The following is a 19,391-nucleotide window of genomic DNA, read 5'->3' on the forward strand; positions in this document are numbered from 1 at the left end:
CCATATTTAGATTCAACAAATGTTTACAACTCAATTTGACTAAAATAAGGGAACTCAGCTTGATTAAGAAAAATAATATTAACTTGACAGAAAACTCAATAATCAAGCTTTATATGTATCGCAAGCTCATTAAAATATATGTGTGTGTTTGTGTATGCAATTCATAGGATTACATAACCCATGTAAACTTCACTTTCGTTAAACAGTGAAGACGACAAATGAAAAATTTATAAATTGTGCATTCTCTCATTCAATTTTTTAGTTCATATATTTTCACTTCATACGAACAAAAATAAAACTATAATATTTTAAGATATTGAAAATTTCTGGCAATCTTGTTTATTGTATATTATATCAAGTTTGATAATCAAAATTTAATTGATTGTTTTCGTTGACTCAATGAGATAAAATTTTGAGTAAAGTTCAAGTTTCAAATTTTGAAGCTTTGGTTTAGTTATTGTGATTTTCTTTTTGCCCCCATCATATTATTATTATTGTTGGAAAATCAAGGAATACTATAACGTTTGATAGACAAAAGTGTAGTTGTTTACATAAGTTCAACATAGGCCCCATTCATTTTGAATGTCAAAAATGAAAATTTTCAGGTTTGGAAATAGCATTCACATTAACCCCTTTATTAAATGATAATGACATAAGCTCAAAGTATTGACATAAGCTCAAAGTATTGACATTTGTTGTTTGTCTGTTTGTTTTTGTTTTTTTTGTTTTGGAGTTTGGATCTTGGATTTGTAAAATAAAATTATACAGGAAAAAGAAGAAAAATAAAAAAGAGAGAAAAAAATGAAGAAAAAAAAATTAACTTCAATTGTATTTACTTTTATTTCTTTTGTTTTTCGTTTTTTGTTTTTATTTTCATTAATTTCTCCACAAATGTAAAATTCAAACCCAATATTTGAGTTTTATCATGCCAAATATTCCTAAGATTTGAATCAGATTTAAAATTCCTAATATTCCATTTGAATTATAAATTTCGATATGAATTTGTAAAGAAAAATAAAAAGATAAATGAAATGTAAATAAATATATTATATTTGTATTTTATTTTTTTTTAAGATTTCTACTTAAATTTATGATGTAAATGTAACATAAGTGAAATTTTTTATTTAGAACCTCAGGTTTGGAAGTCAAATTTAAGATCTAAAGCATGGTAAGCATGGGGAAAATTTTAACAATTTCGACAAACATTATTTGTCCTATTGTGCAATTAATAAATCAACAATTTTAGAATCAGTGTCGGTAACCATGTCCTTTAGCTACAGTCAAACGTCCAATTCGGAGGGTCACAAAAATCGAAGCCCCATTTTAAATATTTTGTAAAAATATTAGAATTTTTAAAAATTTTATCAAAATTCTACAAAATATTTTATACAAGTATGAGATCTATATGAGACTCATATTAAATAAGTCTCACATTCATATGAGATATTTAGTAAAATTTTTGATAAAATTTCTGAGATCTCTAATATTACTTAATTTTTTGAAGAGATAAGTTTAAATTTTAATAAGTGAATTTATTGTTTATTAAGTTTTATAATACTTAATAGTATTTTTTATTAAATATTATTAAAAATTATTATTAATTGTTAATTTTTAGCGAGAGTTTAAAAATTGTCATAAAAATGTCACTAATTATAGGTTTTAACAATTTTAAAAAATCATCACAAAAAAGTCACTAATTGCAAGTTTTGACGATAATTTATAAAAATAATGACAAAAAAAATTGCTAATTGTCAATTTTTAGTGACATACAAAAAATCATCACAAAAAATTAGTTTTAGAAATGATTTTATTATAACTTATTTTTAATAAGATTTGATGAAAATTAAATCCAACTATTATAACTTATTGATAATTTATCCTAAATTTTTTAATACTTGACTAACATGTTATTAAACTATTTTGTTTTACATAATCAACTGTTCGGAGGAACTTGTGCAACTTAACGAAAGACTAGGTCTCGTTTGGGAACAAATTTTTTTAGTAACTTTTTAGGCTTTTTAGGCCCCGTTTGAGGACTTACCTTTTTAGCCAAAAAGCTAAAAAGTTACCTTTTTAGCCAAAAAGTCAACAACTTATACAAAAAGTCAAAGATTCTTTTTTCTCTCTACTTTTTGCACATCTTTTCGTAATTAACAAAAAAGTCATCCCAAACATATAAGTTTTTTTTACCTACTTTTTTAGCTAAATAGTCAAAAAGTTACTAAATTAACATGTTCCCAAACGAGGCCTAAGTTAAAATGTGATGTAAAAAAACTAGTATGTTTAGGATGGCTTTTTGACTTTTTACGAAAAGATGTGCAAAAAGTACAGAGAAAAGAGAATTTTTGACTTTTTTATATGAGTTGTTGGTTTTTTGATTTTTTTAGTAAATTTTTGACTTTTTGACCAAAATGGGCACTTGCCAAACGAGACCTAAATTTAGTAGGAGTTTGAATGGCAATTCAAAAATTCGAAAGGAACATAATTTGTCCAAAATAATAAATATATGTTGAAATCAATACATCTATCTATCTTTTGAAATTAACCTATCTCTCTATCTATTAAAATTCACTAAACTAATTATCTATTAAAATATGACACATGTCATTCATTCAACAACTCATCTGTTGAAATGTGACACATGTCACTTATTTAACACCATATCTATTAAATATCACACATTTCTCTACTCACCACCACCATTTACTGCCGCTGGTTGCCGATCACCGCAGCCAACAACTTTTCCAATTAATTTTTCGGCGACTTTTTTCGACACGTCCTTACTACCAAATAAGATTTTTCTTAAATCTAATTCTTTGTATCACTTTAGAATTGACTTGTCACCAATTTTCACTTAATAATAAAAACCTAAATAATTACATAACCCTGAAATTAATATATTTGTTAAAAAATTACAAGATATTATTGAATGAGTATATAATGGATTCCTAACTCGCGATAATTTCTGTATTCATAACGCAACCATGTCGGCTATTTGTTTCTGCTCTCTACCCTTAAGTTTATATTAGAGCAATGTTATAGATCACTAATTTATCATCATTAATACCATTACTAGTGATGTGACAATTGAAAAAAAAAAGAAAAAAAAAAAACAAGGCACAAAACACATGTGGCAGTGGGTGCCACATCATTAGAGCCACCACTAATTAGTGGTCTAAAGCATTTTTGTGTGGTCTTGGTTCCTGCTCCAATAGTGATATTTGTTATATAAATTTTAATTATGACTTAGTTATATACATTGTAGTATTAATTATGATTTATTATAATATTAATTATGATATTATTTTAATTATGAGAAAAGATAGGGATCATGAAAAACTTTCATGAAATTGGTCATGAAAAATTTATGACTCTTGGATTATCTTGATTAGTATGTGGTGTTTTATTTTAAGTGTAATTCAAGGGTCATAAATCTTTCATGATCATTTTCATGAAAGTTTTTTCATGATACCTAGCATTGCTCTTTAATTATAATCTAAGATATGTGATTTTTTATTATAATTTTTTTTTAAAAATTATAACTCGCATAAGATTGAGTTATGACATTTGTAGTAATCAACCCTACAAATGTCATAACTTACCTATAGTACACACTATTTTGCCCTTTGTTCTATTAGGGATGTTTGAAAAGAATGTTGAGCTAAAATAGCCTGTTAAAAGACAAAATAAATTAAAATAATTAATAAAATAAAATGTCACATTCAAGTCATGATCATTTTATTTTTTCTTTCACAACCATCAAGTTAACTAAAAAAAAAACCAACTTTCCACACACGACCATTATTAAATTATTTTTGTAAAGAGTTTAGTTGTTATGTTATTGTTGCTACTTATGATTTGTCAAAAAAAAATGTTAATGGGACTCAACATTGTTAGGTTTTATTTATTGGCAATCCCGTTTGACAAAACTCCTTTGAGTTGTAATTTTATTCGCATTTTTATTTCAGTGAGGTTATGAGTTGTTAGATGCGAATCCAACCCGAATCAAGCATTTCAGAGAAGTTTGTGATGATAAAGCTTTCAAGATTGCCACTTCGCTGATAAAGCTTTCAAGATTGCCACTTCCAAAATGCAAAAATGCATTCAAAGTTGCCTGTTCGATCATGTTTTATTTTTCCAGATTTTCCAGTTTTGGCCTGTCCGCTCGAGCGGAGGAACAGGAGCTCGAGCGTGGATTGGAAGTTCTCAGCATCTCTGCAGTCGCCTGTAAAAATACTGGAATGTGTGATTTTACGCTCGAGCGGATGCTCCTACGCTCGAGCGCATCTCAGTTTGTTCGCACGCAGTTTTTGGTCAGTCCGCTCGAGCGGGCTGTGTTGAGCTCGAGCGGAGATCGCGGGACAGATTCTATAAATTCGCGTGTTGGGTCAGATTTTAGTATAACTTCTCCAGATCTTCTTTTTGGTTTCTAGGGTTTATATCTGGGGATACTTTGGGAGTTTTCTTTGATGTTTTATTGAGTATTCAACTCATGTTCTAAAGAGAGTACATCAAAGGTTGTGTTTTGTTCTACAAAAGAGAGTGTTGTTCTTCAGTTGTGTATTCTGAAGAATTCGAGCCTGAAGCTGTGGTGGAATCCAGAGTGGCTCATCAGAAAGACAATTCCGTGGTGAAGATGGGGTTGGAAGAGGCACATAGAGGTTGGTTCAATTAGGCGTTGTGGATTCGCTAGGTAATTGAGAGTATACCTGTGTAATTCCTTTAAATCTTCTTAGTGGATTGTTCTTGTGGCTGTTGCCCGTGGTTTTTTTATCACAGTTGGAGGTGTCCAATTGTGGTTTTTTCCACGTTAAATCGCTGTGTTTCTTTGTCTTGATTGTTTGATTGGGATTGTTATATTCTGCTTAAAATTGATACATAATCACAAATCAACATCTAGGGGATTTCTAGATTTTTCAAACATTAAAAAATTAAACAGCGCAGCTGGTAAAAAAAAAATTTGTAACTTATCTTAAATTTGTGAATAATATAACCCAAGTTAGCTTTCGTTTGGGAAGTGGGTTGGCTTTTTTACTTTTTGATTTTTTTGGCTATTTTAGCCTGAGCTAAAAAGTTTGGTTTAGGAAGGACTTTTTGACTTTTTGATTTTTTTGACTTTTTTTGTGAGAGAAGAATGTAATGATTATGGGTTGGATGTGATATTTTATTTTTTATAACTAAAATAACTTATTTTATCTTTTGTGACTAAAATAATGAAAAAAATCTCGTTTAACTCTTGCTAAACAGAACCTAAGGCGAGTTTAGGTAGACAACTCTCATGACAACTCGACTTGACATAAACACCTACCCAATAGTTGAATATGATAGAAACCATTTATTATAAACCTTTGATGTGATGTGGCAGGTAAAATACAGGATGGTAGTAATGGAGATGTGGCTATTGATTCTTATCATCGTTACAAGGTATACATCAATCTAAGCGTTATCAAGTTGTTTCCATAATTTGTTTTCAACTTCACAAAAGCATTAAAGTACATGTTGGTCCAATTAAATCTATAGCCTAGGCAACGCTATATTTTTTAGATAAGCTCGTTGTATTTAAATTTAGGTTTATTGTGAACGGGCTGCAAAGAATTTGACAGCCTTTCGATTCCAAAACCCTCCTTCAATGTATTTAGGATGCTTACAAGTCAATTTTATTGAACAAACTTATTTATTTATAAGTCTTACTTTTTTTTCCTCAAATATTAATATTCTCAAAATGCGTTCTCCTCACCTTCTTGATATCCATTATCAACAATGTTAAGACTCCCTCCCTCCTCCGGCCAACAACCTTTGCCGTCCTCTTCGACCATCAACCGTCATTCTTCGTAGCTGTCTCCAACCACCAGCGATCACCTTTGGTGTTTAGAGATATTTTTTTAATAATTCTCTAACAATTTTTCTAGCAAAGTCCATCTCCACCATGTCTGGGGGTGCAACTTGAGCAACCTGAGTTTAGCCCTAATTGTTTTAAGGCTTAGGTACAATATTTTTGAATTCGATACGAATTTGAACAAAAATTAAGAAGTTCAATTTAAATTTGGGTGGGCTTGGACAAAGACAACCCGAGCAATCCGAAATTCGAATTATATATATATACATATATAAATATTAAATATATATAAAATTATTAGCCATTACATGATATTAAAGTAATTTAGATCATTAAATTATATTGAATATATATTATATACACAAGTAACACAACACAATTTTTTTTTTTTTGTATTTTCACTCAAATTATAAAAATTACTATAGTGGCATCTTTCTTACATTATAAAAATTATTTGTTCTGTAGTTATTAATGATTTTCTTAAAAAAAATTGTAAATAGAATTTAATTTTAATAAATTATTAATTTAGTTGAAAAAAAAAAAGCCACTGAAATTTATGTACAAGTCAGACAACTCGGGTTTAACTTAGATTGGCCTTGGGAAGACAAACTTGGGTTATAATTTGAGTCTGGGCAAGCCTAGACAAATCTCAGCATAGTTTGGATTAGGCTTAGACGACCTTCCAACCTAACTGAACTTGTCTGAGTTGTACCCCTAGCAACATCACTACTCTCACCATCTCCTTAGATCTGGAAGTGACAATAGAAATAGATGGAGAGAAAGGGAATGGGGAGAATGAAAATTTGGTAGTGATAAATTTAGGGCAAATTATACTAATAGTTCCTATAGTTTGAGACTCGTGTCACTATATCTCTGACTTTTTAATTGTGACACATTTGACCCTGAATTTTAAATCTTATTCTAAATAAGAACAATTGAAGATATCATTACTCAGTTTTAAAGCAAGTCGTCAATTTGATAAAATATAAACTAATTTGACAAAAATAAATATCAAAAAAATATTTTTGAAATTTTAAAAATTATTTCTACCCACCAAAGATAAAATTATGTAAAATTAATAAATCTTTTATGCATTTATTTATTTTACCAAATTAATTTTTATTATATGTTTGGATGATGATCATGTAATGTGTGATTGTTAAGCTTTTAATGTGTACTCAATATGTTTAATATATGAAATATTTTTAGTTTTGAATTTTTTGATTTAATGGATTGATTTAATAACGATATCAAAGTGGTCGATATATTTGAGTTTTGGAAAAATAGAAACTAATTTAATAAAAATAAAAACAACCATCCATTACATGATCATTATCCGAACAGATAATAAAAATTAATTTGGTAAATAAATAAATGTGTAAAAGATTTATTAATTTTACATAATTTTATCTTTGGTTAGTAGAAATAATTTTTAAAAATTTAAAATATTTTTTTGACATTTATTTTTATCAAATTAGTTTATATTTTATCAAATTGACGACTTTGCCCTAGAAATTGAGTAATGGTATTTTTAATTGTCCTTATTTAGAACAAGATTTAAAATTTAGAGTCAAATATGTCATAATTGAAAAGTTAAGGATTAAAGTAACACAAGCTCCAAACTACAGGACCGTTAGTATAATTTGTCCATAAATTTATCATTGATAACACTAATTAATTACTTTCTGTCACTCTCATATCCACACTCACTTATTCATTCACAAAAAACCAACACACACAATTGCATTGTAACTTGAGAGGGAAAAATATGGTCTGGATTGGGCCATGGCAATACCAGGAAAATTGTGGGCCGAACACATTTGGGCCGTGGTATCCCGGGTCCACCCAGAAGTGATTTTTGCTCGGCAATGGCAAGGGCATGTGGAACCGGGCTACTTCACCTTGTCGGCACAGAGGCCGGTCAAGTAAGGGTTCCACAGTTTATGCGTTGCGCGGTTGGAAAGCACGCATCCATAGCTCGGCGTGAAGGCTCATGCCTGAAGCTCGGCAGGAAGGACTTTGGTTGACCGGTATGACCGATCTCAAGCTTGGCTTCGCCGGAATGCAATTGAGCATGGCTGGAAAGGAGCTCGGTTGTTGGGAGCACCTGGGCATGAAACACAACATGGCCGTTGAACAGCCGAGATGCTATAGCCCGGCTGCCGAGCTCCCAATGTAGTGGGCTGGCAGTCGGGTTAGGTGATGTTCAGCAAGATTTGTGCTGACAGATGGGATAGCAGAACCACGTGTCGAGAGATCACTGGAGTAGATTTGGGGCGCAGAAGATATATAAGCAAGTCTGCGCCCCCCATGCTGGACAGACGAACATTAGGTAAGAGAAATACTTACACTCAACTCAGTCCTCTCTCTCTCTCTCTATCCCTGTGTGTGTGTCTAACTTGATCGTCGGAGGGGTTTTTCGGCCACACACCGCCGGGTAGCTCACTGCTGTTGTGCATGCAGGTGATCGGACAGAAACGGAGCTTGGAAGAAAGGTGTACGGGCTTGCCTGAATATTTGCTTCCCGTACAATTGGCGCCGTCTGTGGGAAGCTTGCAGACAAAACCTTGTCTTCCAGGCTCGTTTGATCACCGTCCATGGCGAACAACGAAGAGATTTCGCTATTCGCCGTCGACGGAGTTACCCCAGAGTCGGGCAGACGGAGAGAAGGGTATCCCATCATCATTTCTCCGATGGCGGACCTGGAGACTTCTCCAAGAGGACATTCAAGAGATGCACGGGATAAGCGCGGAAGAAGTTATGCTCATTCACGGAGTCCAGACGATCATCGACGGCGGAGAGAATCGCATGCCAGACGTCTGGAACACAAGTGAAGAGACCAGGACGCCGTCATCCGGCGAATGGCGGCGGAGATGGAGGAGCTGAAGCGGCATGTTAAAGGGAAGGGTGTAGCTGGAGTGGTAGACCACAGTGAGCGCACCCAACCCCGCCGTTCAGGCAGTTAGAGTCAGCGACACACTGCATCCATTTCTATCACCAGAAGTTACAAGGTTGGGGAGTCCGACCTGCATGAAGGGAAGTCCAACGCGCAAGACAGCACCTATCGACCCTCACGTCCGGCGACAACGTCGAGGTATTCTTATTCTGCTCGTTCAGAGGATTTGCGGATAGTCTTGAAGGAACGAGCTCTCCAGCGGGAGGCTCAGAGGGTGCCGGCGTTCCAGCGGCTATCCTATGGGGTTCACGCCAGCGAAGAGGTTGGAATGCCTCTACCCCGCCAAGCAGCGCCATTCCTAGATACAGACTTGGCAAGGCTGAGCGCCACCCCTTTCTCCTTGGAGATAGAAGTGACACCGCTTCCGGCAGGCTTCCACCAGCCTAAATTCACACTCTACGACGGGAAAACCAATCCCTACATGCATGTGAGTCACTTCTGACAGGTCATGGCCGGGCATAGGCGGAATGACGCACTTATGTGCCTTATCTTTCCGTCAAGTTTAGACGAACTGGGCTTGAAATGGTTCGAGCGGTTGCCGGAGGAGAGCATAGAAAGGTGGCATCAGTTGGCCGAGGCCTTTGTGACGCGCTTCAAAGTCAACACGAAAACACCGAAGGAAGTTGACCACCTATTGAGTGTCAAAATGGAGTCGTGCGACACATTGAAGGCATACAACTCCAGATATTGAGAAACCTTCAACGAGATTTTGGATTGCCCGATCAACTTTACAATCACACAATACAAGCGAGGTCTCCTGGTCGGACATAGACTGCAGGACTCGCTTACCATGCACCAGCTGACATCCATGGGCCAGCTAATGCAACGCATCAATGAGCACATCCGAGTGGAGGATGATGCGTCAGCATCTACCATGAAGGCAACTCCGGTAGCAACAGACAAGCAATCAGCTGGCAAAGTACACGCGGTCAGGTAGGAGTCCGGCCGATCCAGCGACCACGCTGAGGAATCGGACCGTGGCACTAATCGCAAAAACCAAGATAGGAGACGTCGGAATGACAGAGATGACTACCCCCGAGATGACGTAGCTAATGCTAACAGAAGTTTGAAAGCAAGAACAGGCATCACCACGGTCTTTAAAATTCCAATCTATCGCATACTTAGTGAAATCCGTGACGAGGAGTATGTTCGGTTTCCTGCTAAGTTAGGCGACGGATAGAAGGGCTTCAATCCGCGGTACCGTTGCACGTTTCACCGGGAGCGAGGCCATCGGACAGAGGATTGTTTGCCTTTGAGGCAACACTTGGAAGAGCTAGTCGCAGCCGGACACTTGGACCTTTACATTGATGGCGGCGTGAAGGCCAATCAAGCTCCGGTTGATCCACGGGGACTGGATGACCGAGATGCACCTCTCCAAGGGGTTATTAATGTCATCCACGGCATAGTGGAACACATGAGGGAAGTTTTGTCGGTTCAGCCTGCGATCAAAAGAGGGAAGACCGAAGAGAAAGACGTGATCAGTTTCTCTTCAAGAGACCTAGAGCGCATTCAGACGCCGCACAACGATGCCCTAGTGGTAACACTCCGTGTCAAAGAATTTGATGTCAAACGGATCTTGATCGATCAGGGAAGCTCGGTCGAGATTATGTACTACGACGCTTTCAAACAGCTCCAGCTCCGGGATACAGATTTGGCCCCGACAACTTCGCCATTGGTTGGTTTCAACTCACAACCGGAGTGGCCTTTGGGAAAAATTATCCTGCCGGTCAAAGCGGGATCTGTGGTCAAACAGGTGGAGTTCTGGGTGTTATAGATGCCATCCACTTACAATTTGATCCTTGGAAGGGGAAGGCTTTACGCTATGCAAGCCGTAGCGTCAACCTACCATCAGGTGGTGAGATTCCCCTCGGTTATGGGGGCAATCGAGGAGGTTTAGGGCGATCAAGTCATGTTGAAGCAATGCTTCGTGGCGGTCAACGGGAGCCGAGCTGCCAAAGGCTTCGTTCAAATGATTGAGGGACCGGAAGACCGGGGAGTCCTTGACGACATGGGCACCAAGGCCGAGGACAAAACTGTCGAGGAGTTGGTGGAAGTGCGCATTGATACAGAGCATCCGAACAAGTTCTTCTTGCTCGACTCAAGCCTTACAGCCCAAGAACGGACCGACATGGTTGAGTTTTTGATGGCCAACATCGAAGTTTTTGCATGGTCACCTTACGACATGCCAGGTCTCGATCCAAGTTTTATATGCCATCATCTCAATGTCTTCCCCGGCGCCAAGCCGGTCATTCAGCGAACAAGGAGATCGGCGCTAGTTGCGGAGGAAGTGAAGAATTTGCTTAAGGCGCGAGCAATTCAGGAAATGCATTACCCTCGGTGGATTTCAAACACAGTCGTGGTGCCCAAGAAGAATGGGAAGTGGCGAGTTTGCATTGACTACAAGACCGTCAACCGAGCTTGTCTGAAAGACAGCTTCCCTCTGCATAGAATAGACCAGCTTGTGGACTTAACGGCTGGACATAACAGGCTCAGTTTCTTGGACGCCTACCGCGGCTACCATCAGATTGCCATGCATGGGCCTGATCGAGAGATCACCTCGTTTACTACACCAAGGGGACTATTCTGCTACCGAGTCATACCTTTTGGTTTGAAGAACGCCGGGGCAACTTTTCAAAGGATGGTGACCAAGATGTTCGCTCCTCTGCTAGGCCGGAAAATGGAGGCTTATATTGACGATATGGTGGTTAAGAGCCGACATCAAGTAGACCATTTGTTCGATTTGGCCGAAATGTTCGCCATTCTCAAAAAGCACAAGCTACGCCTGAATGCGTCTAAGTGTGCCTTCGGCGTGGGATCCGAAATTTTTTTGGGTTTTCTAGTCACGAACCGAGGTATCGAAGTAGACCCTACGCAAATCCGAGCTGTGCAAGAGCTAAAACAGCCTAGCTCGGCTAAGGATGTGCAGCATCTGGCTGGAATGGCCACCGCGCTTAACCGATTTATAAGCCGGTCATCAGATCGCTGTCGCCCTTTTTTTCAAGCCTTAAAATCAAAGTTCTCATGGGATGAAGAGTGTGACCGGGCTTTAGCCGAGCTCAAGGAGTATTTGTCTTCCGCGTCGTTGTTGGTCACACTGAAACCCGGAGAAGAACTTTACCTTTATCTGGCCGTATTGCAGCATGCAGTCAGTGCAGTGCTTGTCCGGTCGGAAGGAATCAAACATCTACCCATCTTCTACATCAGCAAAACCTTGCTACCGACAGAGTCGAGGTAATTGCCGCTGGAGAAACTTGCGTTAGTGTTGATGATGGCTTCAAGGAAGTTGGCACACTATTTCCATGCCCATACCATCATCGTCTTGACCGAGTTCCCTCTCAAAGCTCTATTCGAACGGGCAGACTTCTCCGATCGGATTCTTAAGTGGGCAGTTGAATTGGGACAGTTTGATGTGAAGTTCCAGCCGCGCACAGCCATAAAAGCCTAGACTTTGGCCGATTTCGTTGCTGAATTCTCACCTGGAACTCATCCCTTATGCCCGGTCGATATTGCCGTGGCAGATGAAGAGGTGAATGCAAGCTCGACCGAAATACCACAGCTTGGCAGCATTGGCGACGCGGAACTTGCGCGCTCCACCGAAGCCCCTTCAGTTAATACGATACTACAGCCCGGTGATGCGATGACGGAGTTGGCTATCACTGACCAACCTGCTCCGTCCGATACCACATCACCGAGGAGGGAAGAAATGGAACCGCTCAGCACAAAGCCTGCGGCCGGCATAATACCGCAACTTGGCGATTCGCCTACGGACTTAGGCATTGTGGATCAACTTGCTAAGTCCGGCGCCGAATCACCAAGGGGGGCTGAAGTGGAACCGCTCAGCACGGGACCAGAAGCCGAACAGCCGAGCAACTGTGATTCCATTAACCTTCAAGCTTCTCAGGACCCCTCAGAGTGTTGGAAGCTCTTTGTCGGCGAAATGTGGAAACTTTTTGTTGATGGCGCCTCGAACCGTCACGGTGTCGAGCTGGGTATAGTTCTGATTTCGCCAGACGGACTGACTATAGAACATTCTATCACCCTTGGCTTCCCAGCATCCAACAATTAGGCCGAGTACGAGGCGCTATTGGCAGGTCTCAAGAGCGCGCTTCAGATGCAAGCATCTGAACTAATGGTTTACAGTGATTCTCAGCTTGTGGTTAACCAAGTTTCTGGGGTTTACAAGGCAAAGAATGACAGAATGATGAAGTACCAAGCTCTGGTCAGCGACCACATCAAGCGATTTCAGGCGATCAGGGTCCAACAGATTGGCCGAGAAGAAAACGGCCGAGCAGATGAGTTAGCCGGCCTTGCTTCTATGGCCGACAGCACATCTCCCAACCCTCTTTTGATTGAATTCCTTTCGAGGCCCAGCATTGAGGAAGCCGGGCAGACAAAAGTACTCTGCGCCGAGCTAGGTCCTTCTTGGATGGACCCCATAATCCTCTTTCTCAGAGAACGGACCCTTCCAGCCGACAAGAAGGTAGCGCATAAAGTGCGGGTGAAGTCCGAGCGGTTTTGGCTCTCTCCATCAGGCGCTTTATACAAGAAGTCTTTCACCGGTCCCTACCTGAAGTGTGTGCACCCGAGCAGCGTGGAAGCCTTCCTTTGCGAGATACACGAAGGCATCTGTGGCAGTCATATAAAGGGCAGGTCCTTGGCCTACCGAGCTATTTCGCAAGGCTACTGGTGGCCGTGCATGCAAGCCGACGCCCATAAATATGTTCACAAGTGTGAGAAATGCCAGAAATTTGCCCACCAGATCCACCAGCCAGCCAGGGCACTCATTCCCCTCACTAGCCCTTGGCCCTTTGCGATGTGGGGGCTAGATATAGTGGGGCCGCTCCCAATAGCACCAGGCAACCAGAAGTTCTTCATCGCGGCCATAGACTACTTCACCAAATGGGTTGAAGCGGAGCCTTTGGCAACAATCAAGGAGAAAGACGTGAAGCGATTTGTCTGGCAGAACGTGGTCACGCGGTTTGGCATCCCCAAAATTCTGATCTCTAATAACGACACCCAGTTTGACGGTCGCCTATTCAGAGGGTTTTGTGAAGATTTAAAGATTGAATTCTATAACTCTACTCCGGCTTACCCACAGTCCAATGGACAAGCCGAGGCTTCGAACAAGACCATTCTTGATGGACTGAAGAAGAGGCTTGAGAAAGCCAAAGGAAAGTGGGCCGAGAAACTCCCCAGTGTCCTTTGGGCATACCGAAAACCCCGCGGCGATCTACTGGGAAAACTCCTTTTGCTTTGGCATATGGCATGGAGGCGGTCATCCCTTTGGAAGTTGGTATGCCCACCCTCAGAAGTGAAAGTTTTGAGCCCGAGCTGAACGTCGAAGCCATTGCCTTGGAATTGGACCTAGCGGAAGAACGCCGGGAAAAGGTTCTTATCCATGTGGCCGCCTACCAACAGGAGCTTTCAAGGAAACACAACAAAACCGTGCACCCCAGACCGTTCAAAGTGGGTGATTGGGTCTTACGGAAGGTCATGGGCAATACCCTGGTGCCAGGCGAAGGCAAACTTGGGGTAAATTGGGAAGGACCCTACAAGATAACCGGTCTGGCGGGCAAGGGGGCATATCACTTGGAGGACTTGGATGGTAGAGGAATACCCCGACCATGGAATGCAGCCAACCTCAAGTTGTATTATTTCTAGCTTTTGCTCTCTTTTTTGTGCAAATGAATTTTTTGCCTTACACTTCATGTAATATTCATTTTTGTCAATATATAGAAGTGACTCATCTTTGCCTTAGCATTTTTTGTTGCTTTAAGTTTTGCGTATTCTCAACTGAGATGTTCACTCCGGTTGAAGGAGTTAATGTTTTGTTCAACTTAGGTACTCTCGACCGAGATGTTCACTCCGGTTGAAGGAGTTGATGTTTTGTTCAACTTAGGTACTCTCGACCGAGATGTTCACTCCGGTTGAAGGAGTTGATGTTTTGTTCAACTAAGGTATTCTCGACCGAGATGTTTACTCCGGTTAAAGAAGTTGATGTTTGTTTCAACTAAGGTATTCTCGACCGAGATGTTTATTCCGGTTGAAAGAGTTGATGTTTTGTTCAACTTAGGTACTCTCAACCGAGATGTTTACTCCAGTTGAAAGAGTTGATGTTTTGTTCAACTAAGGTACTCTTAACCGAGATGTTTATTCCGGTTGAAGGAGTTGATGTTTTCTTCAAATTAGTTCACCTCAACCAAAGTGATTATTCCGGTTGAAAAGTTGATGTTTTGTTCAACTTAGGTATTCTCAACCGAGATGTTTATTCCGGTTGAAAGATTTGATGTTTTGCTCAACTCTGGGTGTACTACCGAGATGATTTATTCCGGTTATTTGAGTTAATTAATGAAATTTGTCTTGCTGAGATATTTTATCCGGTTGAAGTTATTCAGCTCTAGGACCGTGCAAACACTTGGTGAAACTAGATCTTTTTCATTAATGAAAAAAAAGAAGTACAAAAGGAGGGGCAGAAAGCCCGGTTACATGTGCAAAGAAAAAAATGAAAGAAAACAGAAAACTACACAAGGGGGGAAAGATTAGTGAATTCGTCATCAGCTGCCTCCAGGTTGACCGTTGTTTGCTCTTGGACACCGGTCTCAATTTCTCCGGGCTGCTCTTGGCTGCTTCTCTTCTCGGCATTGACCTTGGTTTCTTTGGCGAGCTCTTCCTCGGCCTCAGCTTGCAACGCGCTGAAGATGTCGTTGGCATAGGGCATGAGGTACACCTGTAGGGAGGTAGCCGGCGGAGAGATAAATACGTCGGTCTCCGGGCCTTGACCGAGCTAAGCACAAGCAGACTTCCAACCAGCTTTAAAGTAGATGTCTTGGGTGGCAAAGACTTGCTTTTTGTAGCTGTCTTCAGCCTCCTTAAAGCCAGCGTTATTGGCATCCTCAAGTTCTTTTTCCCTTGACTTCTTCAATGCATCTAGCTCGGCTTGGAGCTCATCCCTCTTTTTCTCGGCTTCGTCAAGCTGCTCGAGCAACCTGTTGTTGTCAGCATTGGCAATTTACAGTGAAGATTTTGCTCGGCTGAGCTCGGTTTGAAGACTCTGGACTTGGCCAGCAGTGTCATTTGCCTTCTGCCGCAGTCGATGGATTCGCTCCATGACCAAATGTTGCTTCTGGATGGCCTGCAAGAAGAAAGTTTGATCAGAGAGGAAACCGTGCAAACACTTGGTAAAAAAAAAAAAAATTTCATTGAAAGATTGAGACTTACCCTGGCCATGGACTTAACAGACGATTTCACCAACCGGGTGTCAGGAACGTGGTCGCTGCCGACCACGTCGCTCGGTAGAAGAAGGGCTTTGGAAAGGTCAAAGGCGAGTAGGTGCTCTTTGTCGCCCTTGATGGAAGCGGTAGCCGGTATGTCCTTTCCCCGGTGTTTTAACTGCGGTCGCCACGGTGGTGTTGGGTCGACAGTGACGGTGGGTTGCTCGGTGGTTAGCTCAGTAACCAGCTTGGCAGATGGGTCTGTGCGAGGCCTTTTGCCAGCCCGGCGAGCTTCTTGTCTGGGTTGCCCGGCACCTAGAGATGCCAAGGCGACCACGGGGCCGCTTGATTGTCCGGCAGCTTGAGTGTGGGTGGTGATGCTTGGTATCTCGGCTGAGGTTGCTGTGAGGAGGTTCTTGATGCGGCTTCGTTTTGCCATCTCTTGTTCTTCGGTCAGCCGGATTAGCGGCACGTCCGGTAGAGTTGGATCGGGAGGAGGTGTCGGAGCACGGAGAAAGTCTGTAACTTTGCTCCAGCGTCGAGCTGAGTATCTGTAGGTTGGAGTGTAGTCGAGCAACTCGTTACAATCCCGGTGGCTGTAACGGAGCACGGTCCGGATGGCTTCTACGTTGGGATATTGGTACTTGGATTGCAAGGCTTGAATTGCTGCAAAAGAAATAGGAAAAATGGTTAAGTATAGAACGTTGAAGGCAGGAAATTGACCGAGCAAATTAGTGCGGCTTACATGTGGAACCAAAGTTCTTGCTGATGAACCAGCCTGGTACATCGACTGTTTCATAATTGCCAGACACCCAGAAGAAGTCGTCGTCATGTAAGTCCTTGCCTGGGGTGCTGGTCACTATTTTCTCTTTGCCCAGTCTTATTTTTAAATAATTGGCCAAGCCGTCGCCGGTGTGACCAAGGGTGTATTGTCGTAGTATCTCGGCTAAACCTAAGTTTGTTCCTAGCCGGTTGTTTAGCTCGTGCACACCATTGATTATTCTGTAAGTATTAGTTGAAACTTGGGTGGGTGCTAGCCCGGTGCGGCGCAGAAACTCGGTCATCAAAGGGTTGACCGGGAAGCGGAGGCCTCCTTCAATTACTGACAGCACGGTGAAGGGGCATTGGTCAAGCCTGCCCCAAGGGGTTGTTTCCATCTCGACGAGCTCTAAATGGACATCTGCCGGGATACCGTATTCTTCCCTGAAGGTGGCCAAGGCAGCAGGTGTGTCCACAAGAAAGCGAATTTTCCCCATGTGTGGCCGATCAATTTAGCTTGGCTGAGGTGGTTTGGCACAGGCTGGGAATTAATGGCTGCTCGGTCCTTGAGATCCTCAGAATTGGTCTTTGGTCCCCTTGGACTCTGCAGGAAAACGAAGGGTAATCGTAAGTGGGAGCGCGGTCGCGCAAAACGAGCTAGACTTGAGCTCGGACTTGGATTGTGCCAAACCACCTCAGTCGTAAAGGCTAGCCAAGGAGCTCGGTCGCCCAAGCGGACCAGATATTGGCCCGGTTGAACGGCCAAGTCATTTGGTTAGCCTGGTTTCTACTAAGGTTGGGACAAACTGCGTATTTGTTCAGTTCGAGTGATTTTTTGGATCAAAGGAAGACCTGGAGCCCGGTCCGCCCCAGATCCTCAGTGTTCATCAGAGAAAATGAAGAACAACAAGGAGGGTGAAGGTTTAGGGACGGTTTTGGGTGCCTATGTCCTAAAACCTACGGATTTAGTGCCCTAATATGTGAAATGCCTACTGAAATAGAAAAAACGAGGTTCAGGGAACTTACCAGTTGAGGGCAGGGCCTATTTCTTCGAGCACAAATGCAAAGAGTGGCAAGGACGAAGTTTTACTGGGGGAGCTTGAGCTCTGAAACGTCGAAGGCTTGAAGAAAGGCAGTAGGAATGAAAGGAAACAAGGATGGGTATGTCTATAGAGGGGGAGAAGCTGCCCAAATTTAAATTTGAGGGGACGGTTGGGTTGGCTGCTCGAGGACCAATAGAAGATTGAGACGTGCCCCCATTAATGGCAGCGTCAGAGTTGAAGAGACAAGAAGGCCAGACAAGGCGTCGACCGAGCAAGACAAGGAACCGAGCGCGAAAATTAGCACGGTTTGCCTCTTGCAAATTATCAACCGATGAAGAGTTATCCCAATCGGAACAGGTAATCCCGGTCAAGCTGGCGCGGACGGAATTAAGGGGCAATTGAGAGGGAAAAATATTATCTGGATTGGGCCATAGTAATACCAAGCAAATTGTGGGCCGAACACATTTGGGCCGTGGTATCCCGAGTCCACCCAGAAGTGATTTTTGCTCGGCAATGGCAAGGGCATGTGGAACCGGGCTACTTCATCTTGTCAGCACGGAGGCCGGTCAAGTAAGGGTTCCACGGTTTATGCGTTGCGCGGTTGGAAAGCACGCATCCATAGCTCGGCGTGAAGGCTCATGCCTGAAGCTCGGCAGGAAGGACTTTGGTTGACCGGTATGACCGATCTCAAGCTTGGCTTCGCCGGAATGCAATTAAGCATGGCTGGAAAGGAGCTCGGTTGTTGGGGGCACCTGGGCATGAAACGCAACATGGCCGTTGAACAGCCGAGATGCTATAGCCCGGCTGCCGAGCTCCCTGTAGACGTCCCCGAACGCCCCCAGGAGGAACGAGCTCCCGTTCCGTTCATTTTGGGGTCACTACAGCTCAGGACTCTCAAATTTGTCACGGTTCTAAGTCTGAACCAAAGAGTCCAAATCCGGCAAATCGTTTTGGGAAAAACAGATTTTTTGAAAGAAGTGTCAAACATGGACTGCTTTGCCAGATACAGAGTCGCCACCTAAATGTTTTTTTTAATGGGAAATTTAGGAAACCCTGACTCGGTGCCAAAGGCCACGTGTCTGTCATCACCAAAGTTGCCTCGGCTCGGGAACTTGGGTACGATTGGGGAAGGTCACTTCGTGAGCACCCCCGCTCGCCCGATCAAAGATCGGCCTCTACTAACCATGATATCTATTTTTGAAAACTTTGTGTGTCCTTATTCCGGTTATTAGCCTAGGTTACTATGTAATGCACACAGCATACAAGTATAGATTGGATCGCCCGAATTGGAACAAAACATTTCATGTTCGTTTTTTGAAAGATGGTTTGCTACTCGCAAGTAGGCTTAAAATGCAGATTTTGCCACCCTCAGATGGGCTTAGGAAAAGATGGTTTCGCCACTATCTAGTGGGCCTAAAACATTTGATGATTTATTCCAATCCAAGTAACCCAACCTTCACCCACAGGCATTCAGGCAGATATATCACATAAGCATATTGCCTCATGGTAAGCATGCTATCATGGCATTCACTCACACGCATGTAAGGATGCTAAAGCATAAAACTCACCGAGTACTCCAAGCCAAA

At 41.7% G+C, this 19,391-nt stretch overlaps 1 protein-coding gene across 3 annotated transcripts in view; it reads left to right on the forward strand.

Annotated features, from left to right (window-relative positions):
* LOC114290520 (beta-glucosidase 12-like) overlaps positions 1-19,391 on the forward strand; it is a 70,357-nt gene that overhangs the window by 995 nt on the left and 49,971 nt on the right. For all 3 annotated transcript variants that reach the window (XM_082906431.1, XM_082906429.1, XM_082906430.1), the window contains exon 3: positions 5,366-5,424. In XM_082906431.1, the coding sequence (XP_082762557.1) occupies positions 5,366-5,424 (59 nt within the window). The remainder of the gene's footprint in view (positions 1-5,365; positions 5,425-19,391) is intronic.

This window comes from Camellia sinensis, chromosome 14 (assembly GCF_055761805.1).
Source record: "Camellia sinensis isolate YWXY chromosome 14, ASM5576180v1, whole genome shotgun sequence".
NCBI classification, from domain to species: Eukaryota; Viridiplantae; Streptophyta; class Magnoliopsida; order Ericales; family Theaceae; genus Camellia; species Camellia sinensis.